General features: G+C 39.1%; 1 protein-coding gene across 2 annotated transcripts; it reads right to left on the reverse strand.

Annotated features, from left to right (window-relative positions):
- Positions 1–3,300: 3,300 nt before the first annotated feature.
- On the reverse strand, positions 3,301–12,533 carry ropn1l (rhophilin associated tail protein 1-like). Of its 2 annotated transcripts, none has more exons than XM_040043781.1 (6): positions 12,400–12,533; positions 11,853–11,985; positions 11,013–11,136; positions 10,046–10,207; positions 9,272–9,447; positions 3,301–5,799 (listed from the first exon to the last, which is right to left on the reverse strand). In XM_040043781.1, the coding sequence occupies exons 2-6, from the start codon at positions 11,981–11,983 to the stop codon at positions 5,730–5,732; spliced, it is 663 nt and encodes a 220-aa protein (XP_039899715.1). In that variant the 5' UTR covers positions 11,984–11,985; positions 12,400–12,533; the 3' UTR covers positions 3,301–5,729. The 2 variants fall into 2 exon arrangements, with proteins under 2 accessions (XP_039899715.1, XP_039899714.1); XM_040043780.1 differs by lacking the exon at positions 3,301–5,799 and adding an exon at positions 8,740–8,839 and having other exon boundaries at positions 12,400–12,531.
- Between the last annotated feature and the right edge of the window lie 782 nt (positions 12,534–13,315).

Below are 13,315 nucleotides of genomic sequence, written 5' to 3' on the forward strand. Positions count from 1 at the left end.
TCATTGCTATTCTGCAGTTCTACATGCAGTCAGCCTGTTACACACGCACAAATGCACACAAAGTGGATGGTCCTAGCTATCAATTTAGCAGATTTTTATCCCTATATAGTATTTTAAATTGAACTGAATACAGAATAAGCACATGACGTAAAACGGGGGGCAGATAGTAGGAACAGACTCTTTTACTTCTCTTTTCCCCTTCTCCTTAGCCCAATATCTAACATTTTAAAAAGCTGGTGTGAACAAAATATTACAAGTACCTCTTATTGTAATGCAGCTGCAGTGTAATGCAAAGAGAGAAACTAACTATAAAGGGAAGTCCAGACACAGCTGAAATAACCACAGCTGAACAGTTATAACTGTCACAAAGGAGGCTTTATCACAGGCCTGTGGTGTCGGACCACAATCCTTTTAGCTAAGCAGAGCAAACCAACAGGCAATTGAGTGTTAATACTTCAAGTTGGATTCTGTTCCAGTCTTACATTTTGATCCATCCCTCAGCTGTAGTAGTGCTATTCAGTGCAATGTTCAGCAGAATAAAGCTCCCGTGAAAGCAACAATTTTCCTTTAGTAAAAAAGAAATTGGCTAGTATTGCTTGGCACTAAACTGGTCTTTCAGGGGATTAAACTCAATAACTAGAGCCCATTAAAGTGCAGGGATTCAAAGATGGCATGATATTACAAGTTCTTATGCGAAACAGTTTGCCTTATATTATTATTATTGTTGTTGTTGTCATTATTCAGCTTTATTTCCTGTGTTTTTTTCTATCATGATATATAAATGATGGTTAGACAACTGTATTATAAAATCAAATAACCTGCTACAACATGCAAATCCCCACAGTGTCACTCTTCTCATTCTTCTCATTCAAAATGGAAGGGTACATTAACAAGGGTGATAATTTAGGATACGAACTCTTTATCTCTTTCAAAGGGACATTTTATCATCAAGGCCTGGGACAGAAACACAGCTGTTGGGAAATTTATGTTTCAGATAAGGACACTTTACATTTGCAGTGTGTCTACATTTACATTGGACTTCTGATAATGTGTGGATTTCATGAAAGTGTGAGTGTCTTACTGAGTCCTCGATCCACTGAATACATTTGGGTCCATACGTTTTTGGCATGACACAATGTTTGTCGTTTTGTCTGCTTACACCTCCTCAACCAATTTCTAAATCAAAAAATCAAGATGTGACTGAAGTGCTGACTTTCAGCTCAAATTCATGAAGCCGTTTTTTATGCAGTCATCATTTTCAGAGGCTCATAAGCAATTGAACAGTTCACTGACAAGTAGTTTTGTGGTATGGTGAGATGCTGATGCAAGTGAGGGTGGCCATCATTAGGCTGCAAAACTTAAATAAACATATCAGAGAGAGATAGCAAACTCTTTAGTGGCCTGAAAGACAGAAAACAATTAAAGTGGACGGACTCTGAATTACTTTGTTGGTTTCTATCACATCTAGTCGAGAACACTGTTGAAGAGGTAAGACTATCACTGTCAAAGTCTTCAGTCAAAAGATGCTTTCATGAGTGGAAATACTTGTGGTTTGCAGAGCTGGCTTTTTAATTACTGAAGGCAGGGTGATCCACAAGCAGGCAGTTGCTGACAGAGCATCTCAAGCAAGGAAACACAGCATTTGGTTGCATCTGTGGGTTCTAGACTTCAAGCAGTCAAACAGTCACTTTTGAGCCTCTGATAATGGGGAGTTGTGTATACAAATAGCTGTAACTCTAAAATAAAACCAAAATGTCCTCACGGCATGTGTTTGAAATATGTCTTAACCTATAAGCAGAGTAATATTACTTTAAAAAAAAAAAACATTACCATGGAATATTCTTCATGTAAAAAGGCATTTTCCGATAAGACGCGTGTACAGTGGGATGCAACCTTGTTGATAGTTAATAGTCATTATTTTCCTGTATAAATTGTTGGTTGTTAAATTAAAAAGTGTCAGTTAAATATATCATATTTACACACACACAGTGATATTTGAGAAGTGAAATAAAGTTTATTGGATTTACAGAAAGTGTGCAATAATTGTTTAAACAAAATCAGGCAGGTGCATAAATTTGGGCACTGTTGCCATTTTATTGATTCCAAAACCTTTAGAACTAATTATTGGAACTCAAATTGACCCCTGACCTACATACACAGGTGAATCCAATAATGAGAAAGAGCATTTAAGGGGGTCGATTGTAAGTTTCCCTCCTCTTTTAATTTTCTCTGAAGAGTAGCAACATGGGGGTCTCAAAACAACTCTCAAATGACCTGAAGACAACGATTGTTCACCAGCATGGTTTAGGGGAAGGATACAGAAAGCTGTCTCAGAGATTTAAGCTGTCTGTTTTCACATTTAGGAACATATTGAAAAAAATGGAAGACCACAGGATCAGTTCAAGTTAAGGCTCGAAGTGGCAGACCAAGAAACATCTCGGATAGACAGAAGCGACGAATGGTGAGAACAGTCAGAGTCAACCCACAGACCAGCACCAAAGACCTACAACATCATCTTGCAGCAGATGGAGTCACTGTGCATTATTCAACCATTCGGCGCACTCTACACAAGGAGATGCTGTATGCAAGAGTGATGCAGAGGAAGCCCTTTCTCCGCCCACAGCACAAACAGAGCCGCTTGAGGTATGTTAAAGCACATTTGGACAAGCCAGCTTCATTCTGGAATAAGGTGCTGTGGACTGACGAAACTACGATTGAGTTATTTGGGCATAACAAGGGGCGTTATGCATGGAGGAAAAAGAACACAGCATTCCAAGAAAAACATCTGCTACCTACAGTAAAATATGGTGGTGGTTCCATCATGCTGTGGGGCTGTGTGGCCAGTGCAGGGACTGGGAATCTTGTCAAAGTTGAGGGACACATGGATTCCCCTCAGTATCAGCAGATTCTGGAGACCAATGTCCAGGAATCAGGGACAAAGCTGAAGCTGCGCCGGGGCTGGATATTTCAACAAGACAACAACCCGAAACACTGCTCAAAATCCACTAAGGCATTCATGCAGAGTACAACGTTCTGGAATGGCCATCTCCTACAACCTACAGGAAGTGTTTAGAGGCTGCAATTTCTGCAAAAGGCGGATCTACTAAATATTGATTTCATTTCTTTTTTGTGGTGCCCAAATTTATGCACCTGCCTGATTTTGTTTAAACATTATTGCACACTTTCTGTAAATCCAATAAACTTCATTTCACTTCTCAAATATCACTGTGTGTGTCTCCTATATGATATATTTAACTGACATTTTTTATTGTAACAACCAACGATTTATACAGGAAAATAATGACTATTAACAAGGTTGCCCAAACCTTTGCATCCCACTGTATGTGAAAACTCTTCTTTCCAGGAAAGAAAGATGAGTTTTCTTGAATTTTTCTGCAAGAAAATAAAATGACCTTGCTGTTGCTTGTATGTTTAGACAGGCTCCTGTATGCTTTTCCTCTTTCAGTCATTCATTTTTCCCCTGAAAACCTCAAGCAGCCAAAACACCCACGATGCTCCCCTCTTTGGCACATAGCAGGAGTCCCTCACAATGATCTACTATGAGCCCTGTATGTGCACAAGCACTGAACTGTTAGGTGCATGCATGTGTGTAATGAACTGAAAATGTGACTTAAATTAAGTGTTTATGACAGGCTTTTAAAGGATTGTTTCTGTCTGAGAATAGGTTGGAAAAAATTTTTTTCTCTTTATAGCACTGACCCTAATGTGGTGATTATTAATAGATTGATTAGAACCTCTTGATATTCTTGCCTAATAAGTTAATGAAGCCAGGGCAGAAAACACTACCAGCACTCAGAAGCTGAGGGCGACACTTAAATCCATGGTGAGAAAAAGCTTTTGTAGAATGTTAAGTAGGGGGAAAAAAATTCAATAGTCTACAAGTGGTAATTAGCTAATTTTAATCAATCACTAGAGGCCCTTAATTAAGTGCTGTGTATTCATGTGTTTAAAAAAAACCCTCCCAAATACAGGCTGTACCAATCAATGTTACGTATTGGTAGCATGATGTCAGACCAAAGACAAAATCAGGCTTGTAAATAGATTAATTTAAAAAAAATCTTTAAAAATCGTCTTTCAGTTTTAAGGATTCAAGTATACATCCTCCACTAGGCAACAACACATGAAGCATTACACTGGGTTATTATTTATTTAATAAACAGTATGGCAAAAACAGTGTGTGTAAAAACTACAAACAAGTGCAACCTTACATAATATTGGAATTAAGACAGTAAGTAGCAGCAAGGTGCTGTTAATCCAATGCACTTGATCAACTGATCATCAGCAGCTGTTAGTACTAGTCTGTAGCATTTAAGTGTGTGTTAAGGAGGAAAGACATCAGCAAAGACCTTAGATTACCAATTCTTGATGGCCATCTTGATGGATTGGTTGTGGGGTGATCTCCAAATAATCTGGTCCATCATTCTGCAGTAAGAAAATGATTCACAAGTGGAAAACAAGATAGATGTAATCTTTCCAAGAGCAGGCAACTCACCCCAGAGGACTCATTTCACCTGATAGGAGGCAACCTTTCTGCAAACAGTCCCAGTCTGACCCTGAAAGACTGCAACCACTCTGAGATTATGCTGTCTAATTAATAAATGCAGACAGATTGCCAGCATGTTTCCATCAGTCTGAATGCGTCTTTGTCAGTGAACACAACTCGAGGTTATATCCCAAAGACCAGGAAGGTTGTAATAGTTAAATGTAAATTTCTATCTCTTCCTGTCTATGTAGACAGGAAGAGATACGTGAACTGCATACAATTAACAGACCTCAACCTGACTGAAACACTGTGGTGGGACCTTAATAGAGCTGTGCATAAATAAATGCAAGAAAACCACAATTAATGGAAGGAGTACAACAGCAAAATCCCTTCACAGTGATGTGAGAGACTGATAAAGTCACACAAAAAACTATCACTTCAAGCAGCTACAGAATCATACAGTTTACTTAGTTTTTCACACACATTGATTTTCATTAATCAAATAATGAAACTGTGTAATATTTCACGCGATGTTGATCATCCTTCGTCTCATTAAATCATTTTAGAACCTGGTAAGGACCAGATAATTTTTAAGAAGTCCTGATATATAAAATCTTCAAAGTGAAAGAGGGGATACTTTCTTTTTGGCCGTCTTGCAGAGCAACTAATGACTGTTGTGCATAATCATGTAGATAATGCTACTGTACAAGGGACTTATCAAGCTGTATAAAATGCTGGTCCTTCAACGGCAGCATGATAATGGCTGCAATAAATCCCAGAATCTGATGAAGCACCCCCACCCCTCACCCCGAGGTCCTCTCTCAAAATGCAAAAAGTAATTACAGTATTTTTTTGAACGAGTTTAAGTCTCAATAATTAAATTCACACCTGCTGATATGTGTCACAGTGGGGATTTTAAGATCACTGTTCCATTAGGAAGATAATGAGGCTCAAAGAGAAAATGCTTTGCGGGTCTTTGCTTGATTGACAGGTGCCTGTCAATCCCATCTTAAAGATGGCGGTGAGCGTATACCCCAGACGTATGAGAGAAGTGAGGGTGATATCACAGACAGTTCAGCCATATTTCTGTTTTTAGCATTTACAATGTAGACAGTATTTCCAGATCATTTCCTTATTTTTGACATATCAGCACATGATGCACAATCCTTTTAGGATTCGAATCCACCTCCACTGTTAAACCTCCAGCTTCGGTGTGCAACGTTTGTTATGGAGCTGAAGCCACATCGTCCCAGTAGATAAAGTCCAGTGGCTTTATCATCCCATGTTGCAGGTCCCTGTAATATACACGCATTAAATATGTTACATGTCAATTAAATTCATTTCATTCATATATTCATATATATATATATATATACAGCAAAACAATTCATACAAACATCTCCAGTCATCACAGATTACTTATCTAGATTTTCTTTTTGAAGTAAACTGAAACTAACCGACTGATAAAACCTACCCATAAATCTTTCAAACCAACAATGCTCTCATGCTCCCAAAGTGGAGTCTAGCTCAACCCAGTTCAACAATACAGCTCACAAAACGATAAATTCTGCAACTTCAGAAAACAGCTAGAAATATGTTTTCCCTTATCCTTACCCCGAAATCTCTTACACAACAGAGTCACTGTAGAATGAAGCCTTTGTGTCTGCTCTCTCTTCTACTGCCTTTTTTTTTCTTCGCACTGCCCTGCAACATTTGTCACGTCCCTGGAGATGTGATGTTGTGAGCAAAAGTTGGAGAAACAGTAAAGGCTGCGCAACAAGGTCCACCCTAAAGCTGAGATTCCTAAACCACTGACATCTTTGCAATTACATCATGTTTTTCCATGTTCTAACATCCTAAAACAAAGGGGGCACACAGCATCTGTAACTGTAAGCCTGACTATTATAGTGCAAGATGCCCCTAAAAAGAAATTTATTGGAGAGAAATTTGAGGATATCCAAGGAATGCTTTGTGAGGAGCATATAATGTGTTGCAATCAAACAGTAGGTATTTACATATACAGTGATTTACAATCTATTCTTCTTTTGCTGCTCCATAAATTTACTTCTGCACCTTACTGTGTGCCTCAGCACCTCTATGGCTCTCCCTCAACATGTTTTAAATAAATAAACTAATGATGATAAGGAGGAGGATAGTAATGCTTCTCTGTGTTGAGGCCACAGCATTCTTGGTGGATTGTACTTTTACTTTACTAGAACTGTCAACCAAGACAGGTGTGACTGACAAGACAGACATTTTTCTAAAGAACAAGAACATGTTGTGTCTCAAAACACATGCAGTTTGCCAGCTTTGCCAGGTTTAGTTTGATTTAAGTCAACAGGAGGCTGCTCTTTGTAATTTGCTGTCATGAGGCTTGGATTTTGTAAATCTCAAAGAATTATGTGCACAGGGTGAAAGACATGTTTTTACTACTTTGCTGTTTTACTGTAGCAACATTACCAGAGTATCTAAATCCAATTAACAACGACATAATAATTCACTAGATCAAAAAGCTTTCAAATAGAAGCCCCTAACACTCATGCAAGCAATAGTGCTTGCAGACTGAATAAATACACAACTGAGCTTTCAACATAGTGTTTTATTGTAAGCAGTAACAGCACTAAGGGTAATTCCTAGATCACTGGAAAGTACCAGCTCACAAACATGTACTTTTTTGAAAAAAGAAAAAAACTATAGCCCCGCAGGGTTTTTCCGGTTTCAAAATGGGCCGTTTTTATAATCCTTATAAAAAAATGATCAGTCAAGGCTAGTCTGTATTTTGAAAAATCAATGGGTTTTTTATTATTTCTGTGCAACTGATACACAGTAATGCCCACTATGTAATGGTGAATGAATCCCTAATAAGTAGTTAAAAAAGGAACTGTTATATTTCCTCTGGCTATGCATAAAACGTGTGGGGTTGCCGCAAATTCCTGTATATGAGAAAACCCTGCACAGAATCAAAAACTTCCTGATTTCCTTATCAAAAGAGGTTCATCGGTTCCTGGGAAAAAAAAAGATCCACAGGAAACCAAGTTCAAATCAGTGTTTATGTTTTCTACTTGTCAATTTATATACCTCTTTTAATACAATATAAGTACAGCTAAAAATCTCGTCCTGTTTAACCTTGTAATTCCAGCTGGGCGATCCACATCCTCACGCATGGCTTCTGAATGTTGTGTTATTTAATGAAGACAAATTATGCGCTGTCTGCATCGTGCGCTAAATCTTTGATACCAGAGTTATCTCTGCTTCAGACTTCAGCCAGACATAAAAGCTATCAATACAAATAGGAATCTTTCCAAATATAAAAGCATTATGAGCAGATTACAGTTAATACCGAGTTATTTTCAGCGCGCTCATTTACTCAGTTCTAACGTGGGCGTTGCACAAAAAGATCACTGCTGGAAGCCCTGACAAAATTCTTTCTCTGCTGTGTCATATGGGCGGAGAGCCTGCAGTTATCGAGTTAGCGGGGGCTCTATCTGTCTTCCAGTCTTCTTTGACTTGACCACAGTTGCAATCCTGGAAGGGGTAAGCTACAGTATCCGTGTGTGCGTGTATCCTCCACCCCTGAGACCAAATGCCAAAAGTGTCTGAAAACGGAATTTTCTCTGATCCCGTTTGTTGTGCTGTCTGTTGAAATACCTCCAGCGTAGCAGTTTTGTGTGAGAGGCAAATATGTTAATAACAGTCATACTGTATCTCTGGACCTCTGGACCTTTCACACTGTCACTGTCACTGGTGTTGAAATGTGCCTGTGTTTGTTTACAGTACTGCACAGAGGAGTAAATATAACACAAGTCTCTAACGCAAGCTGAAAATCACACTCTTGTGGCGTAGGCGCTTATCTATTTGACTTCCTTTTTTTTTGGTCTGCTGGGTGAAATGCAGACGCGAGCAGAGAGGCCAAATGTGGCGAGGCTGCGAGCTGATAGGCAGCGTGCATGATAAATGAACTTCACTAGCCGAGTCATGCGGGAATGGGAAATAAAAAGCATCCACACACGCCCTACCTGACAGTTTGAGCACGGCAGCTTTGTGCTTCTATTGCTGCTCATTAAATCCAACCCGACTCATAATAGCGGCTTGATTCAGCCGGACACTGATGAATAATCGGCCACAGTGGCTGATGCCAACAATTAATGGGACCAATTTCTTTTTGGAAAAACAGCTGTGCTTGACGAAGCGTTAGCTGCTCCATTTATTAATTGGGCACCATCATTTCCTTATTCCTATTTCTAACTTCTTTCTTCCACTGCTTTCTGCCTCTGCTTCCCTCCCTTCCTGCTGGGGTAGAAGTTGGAAACCTGAATCATGCCGTTCTGCTTGTTGCTGTCGGGCAGAGAAACCAGCGAATCAGTGCAACAGCTCCACTCAGCAGCATAGGGATTTTCACAACACTGAACATCACAATCTCACAACATTATCTGAGGCTAGTGGGAAATGGCTTAGCGCTTAAACTGTCTGTGCTTCTGAGCCAACTGACACTGACTGGCAGAAATGTTGGGCCAACAGAGTTAAAATACTGCTTAGCACATCCAGAGTTATGACTGAATTACAAAAGAGGAAAATATTTTTTTTAAACAAACAAAAACCTTTTTTTTTAGCTCGGACTGAAGAAATAATTCAAACTGGGAAACTAATTACGCTGTGTGAAAAAAAAAAATAGTTATGCATACAAAATAGCTCAATTTTCCACTACTACACCCATTCTGCTTGTGGTGTGACTGACAGCTATACATCTGAGGAGAAAATGACACCTACACTTGTGGCTGCAGAGTGCCGAGGAAGTTGTCAATGCGTTCCTGTGGCACGTCCCCGTCTAGCTGAGCCAGGTAAGTGTAGAGCCTGACAAAGGTGTCGAACGGGATCTTTGCGGCACCACCCGTCTCATCCTCTGTTAGGATCTCGCAGGCAAATTTAAGCGAACTGATAAGAGTCTGAGGATTTGTGTTCCCACAAAAACAAAGAATTAGTTTGCTGTCGCATCCCATTTAAGCAAGACACTCTGCAAATATACTTGCATGCACACACTGTAACTCAGACAGCTAAATCTAAGTAGCATAAGAGTGCCCTCGTGTGGTTAAAGTGTTCAAGAGCCTTGAAAACAGGAGTAGAATTCTACCCAAATTACTAACACTGAGCACATAATGCTGTTAATGCTTAGCTGCATTTGCTTTCCTAGACACCAACTTATCTTCTGTAAAGTTCTTCATGCTTAAATAAATTCTCTTTGATCTGTCACTACTGCTCTATCTGAATCTGTGAAGCCAAAAAAAAAATCATTGGCTTAACAGCGAAGCGAAGATTCAAGTAGTTGCTAAAGGATTTATCCAGTCACTCTTTTTTGGAGCCAGGGGACCCCGATGATGGAGACTGCATTGCAAATTCCTGGATCTAACATTAACACCTGGAGACTAGAGTGTGCTGCTGGAGGATCTCCAGCTGTGCTTGGCCTCGCACCAGGTTTTTAAGGCTCAAAGGAAGAAGTATATAAAGTTGTATTTGCATTTATAGCCAGGATTGTGAACAACTCACCCCTCCAAGAGCGCTGCAGCCCAGGGCAAAAAACTCCATCCAGTCAATATCTGAGCCAAAGCTGCCCAGCGACAGCAGGGTCTCCAGCTGAGCCACAGGTAGACACAAGCCCTTCCACTTCGCCTGCAGTTCCTCTTTGCTACAGGTTGTCTTGGGCGACAGCTATGATTTGATGATAAAAAATGGGGGGTTAGGAGACTTTAGGGGGAAAAATTCTAGTTATTCACTTTCTAGATAAAATCTGAAATGAGTCCTATTTCCACAAATAAACAACAAGGTTGGATATGGAGAATCTGGTGGCTCTATTTACTTACAATCTCTTTTTTCTCTAGACTTTTATATGTGGACAGCCAGGGCATAAATAACCGCAAATACTGATGCACAGTAATCCAAATAAAAAGTAGATTTGAACAGGATATAAACACTAATAATAATCTCTCAAATAATGGCACAGATCTGCATTTGTTTTGCATCCAGATTTTCTGGATTTCTTTCAGACTTTCTACTATCAATGCAGTTTAAAATGTTACAAAATGAATAACTCGAGACAGCAAAAGAGCAGCACTCTCACAAGATTAATGCTGCCGCTTAAGTGCTAGCTTTTAAGGAAATATTAATTATTCATTTCTTTTAATGAATCCGCCACACTGAGATGCCAGTAAACAGCCCAGGTGAGATAAAATGGATTTAAAACAATATGAAACTTTAATGACCCACACGGGAAACATCACTGCAATATGGAGACACACACATAAAAACACGCATAAAAGAATAGAAGAGTAATCAAAGTTGGACATTAAACTCAATGGAAGTTATAATTATACCCATAAAAGCAAAACAGTAAATGACGAAACGCAAATATGTGATAAAGTAAATGCATTTATTTCTTTCAAAAGCAACAGTGAGAATAAAATTTTTATTTGTGCGACTACTTCTACAGGTTACGAGCCTGCTGTTGAGAAACTACCTGTTTGTGGAGGATCTTCAGAAGACCTGGAGTCAGCCCAGTGTCCGTCTTCTGGGTGGCAACATTTAATTCCAGCCTGTCCTTAACAGGCAGACACTCTCCTTTAGACAGAGCACTGAAGTATCTGGAAGAGGACACAGTCATAATAATTAGCAAAGAATTCTTAAACACTGTGTTTAGCATCACCATTCTCTGAAATTCATCTGCCCCCAAGCTTCCTAAGTATACCATTCAAATATACCATTTGCTTTTCTTTGTGAGAGGTCTTCCAGGCATGCTGTTGCATATTTCACTTGATTATTAGAAAAGAAAAATTATAACTTTCCATGCATTTACTGACTTTCAGGATCTCTGAAAGGGAACAGAGCCAAGTATTACTTTAATAACATAAACATCTCATCACCCAGGAGGCGCTCGATTTGTTTTTTTGCTTCACTGTATGACTCACTTTATTGTCTATTGCTATAAACAAAGCCAAGCTACATTGGTCAATAAAAAAGAAGAGGATGCTGAGAGTCCTTAGAGGTAGGAAATAAAGGGTAAAAGAAAATAAATTGAATATTTCCATATCATCGAGTGCTTTTAGCATGGTTTTTCTTTATTCGAGACAGTAAGATAGTTTAACTGCTGCACTAACATGAAAGCCCTTGGGATCTAATTACAGCTAGTCAATGCAACGATAAGACACGCACAGGTGAAAGGGGCCTGCCTTTCCCTACAGTGATGTAGCCTGGAGACATGGTTTATGCTCCTGTTTGTGAGAATTAAACTGGAATAAAACACAATCACACATATCTCTACTCTTAACCTGAACCTTCATTGACAGACATTAAGACTTACGCCGTAGACCACTGCAACAAATCCTTGGGCTGTGTTCGGATGGCTGCCTTAGTAAAGTCTTTAAGGATGTCTGGCAGCTCGGGAGGGATGTTGATTTGCTGGGCACAGTAGAATGTGTCTGGAAGAGGCATGGCTGTAATATAAACGATGCAATAATGTCCAATTAGTTGAAAAGAAATAGAATCCAATAGAAAATTAAAAACTACACTAAAAATCACCCGCACTGACAAAAAAAACATCATTAATATAAAGACTGCATTCTGGTGCTTCAAATTTTTCTGTGCTAGCCATGGGAGTTTGACAGGAATATAGACATATGATTATGAATACAGTGTGTTTCAAAGAAGTAAGTTTAAAATTTGCATATACACTCTCATCTGGTACCGTTTTTTTTTACCGATTCAACTTAATAAATTAATACTAATTTCTAGTCCACCAAACATTTTCTCCCAATTGTCCCTCTCCTTTGTTCAACTACATAATTAGAGTATGTTCACCGACATTAATCCACTGTATGGTACTTGCTTTAAAAACTGTAGCCTGTTACCTGGACTGATGAACAGAAAGTCACCGGAAGACGCCCCTGAAATATGAGTTGCTAGCCTAAGTAATGATTATTTATGCCTAGCAGTTCATGGGAGTGTTGTAGCGTCGTCGCATAGCAACGGCGTCTTCTTCTTCTTCTTCCTGTGGTATTAGAAACCCCACGAGAAGAGCACTACCGCCCCCTCTGCTGAAAACACTGTTCCTGGTACATGCTCAATCATCCAGCTAAGGAAATCCCAGAAAGTTGATTCTGTTCATGTGGAGGCAGCGTTATCTGTCTGACGAAAATAACATGACACCCATGGAGAACACTGACATAAATCTCAATACTCAGTCAGAAATATTCCTCCAGTGAAAAAAAACGGGTGCACAAAACACAACTTTCAAAACTTTTTACTTAAATAAGAGCTAGAATCAGTAGCACCAGTCGCCCGTTCTATGCTGTATAATGGTTTGGGGCACTATAAGACAGTACTGTAGTAATATTTCTAATACAGTGACTTTGATGGGGCAGCCTATCATATTTCAGGATGCAGGCCCCTTTGCTCCCCTTCTAGACACCCCCCTGCTGTAAGGAACAAATGAATCATTCATCATAATTTAGAACTCTTAATGGAATATTTACACAGATATACAAAAGGGCATTTTCAGCAGAGATCAGTGTTCAAACAGCATACTGTGCTCCCTCACCCAAGTTTATTGTAGTAAGACTAACTGATCATTGGGAAAATACCTTTTCCCTCATGTTAGTTATGCTAAAACCTGTCGGTCAAATTGAATAAACTATACATTTAATCAGATATGTGTTTAGAGGAATCTTTATGGGTTTTATTACAGTCTCAAAACTTTAAACATAAACTTTCTTTTGAAACTGGTCACTGGCTTTAATATTTTTATTAAGATAAAATTTAACTTTA

The sequence above is a fragment of the Simochromis diagramma genome, unplaced genomic scaffold (genome assembly GCF_900408965.1).
Source record: "Simochromis diagramma unplaced genomic scaffold, fSimDia1.1 OVJJ01000602.1, whole genome shotgun sequence".
Taxonomy (NCBI): domain Eukaryota; kingdom Metazoa; phylum Chordata; class Actinopteri; order Cichliformes; family Cichlidae; genus Simochromis; species Simochromis diagramma.

Excerpts from the sequence above, each read along its gene's own strand:
- ropn1l (XM_040043780.1), bottom strand. The coding sequence starts at position 11,983 with ATGCCTCTTCCAGACACATTCTACTGTGCCCAGCAAATCAACATCCCT. Across the intron at positions 10,208-11,012 it reads TGAAGATCCTCCACAAACAG|CTGTCGCCCAAGACAACCTG; the intron begins GTAGTTTCTCAA and ends ATCAAATCATAG. Across the intron at positions 9,448-10,045 it reads GCTGCAGCGCTCTTGGAGGG|ACTCTTATCAGTTCGCTTAA; the intron begins GTGAGTTGTTCA and ends ACAAATCCTCAG.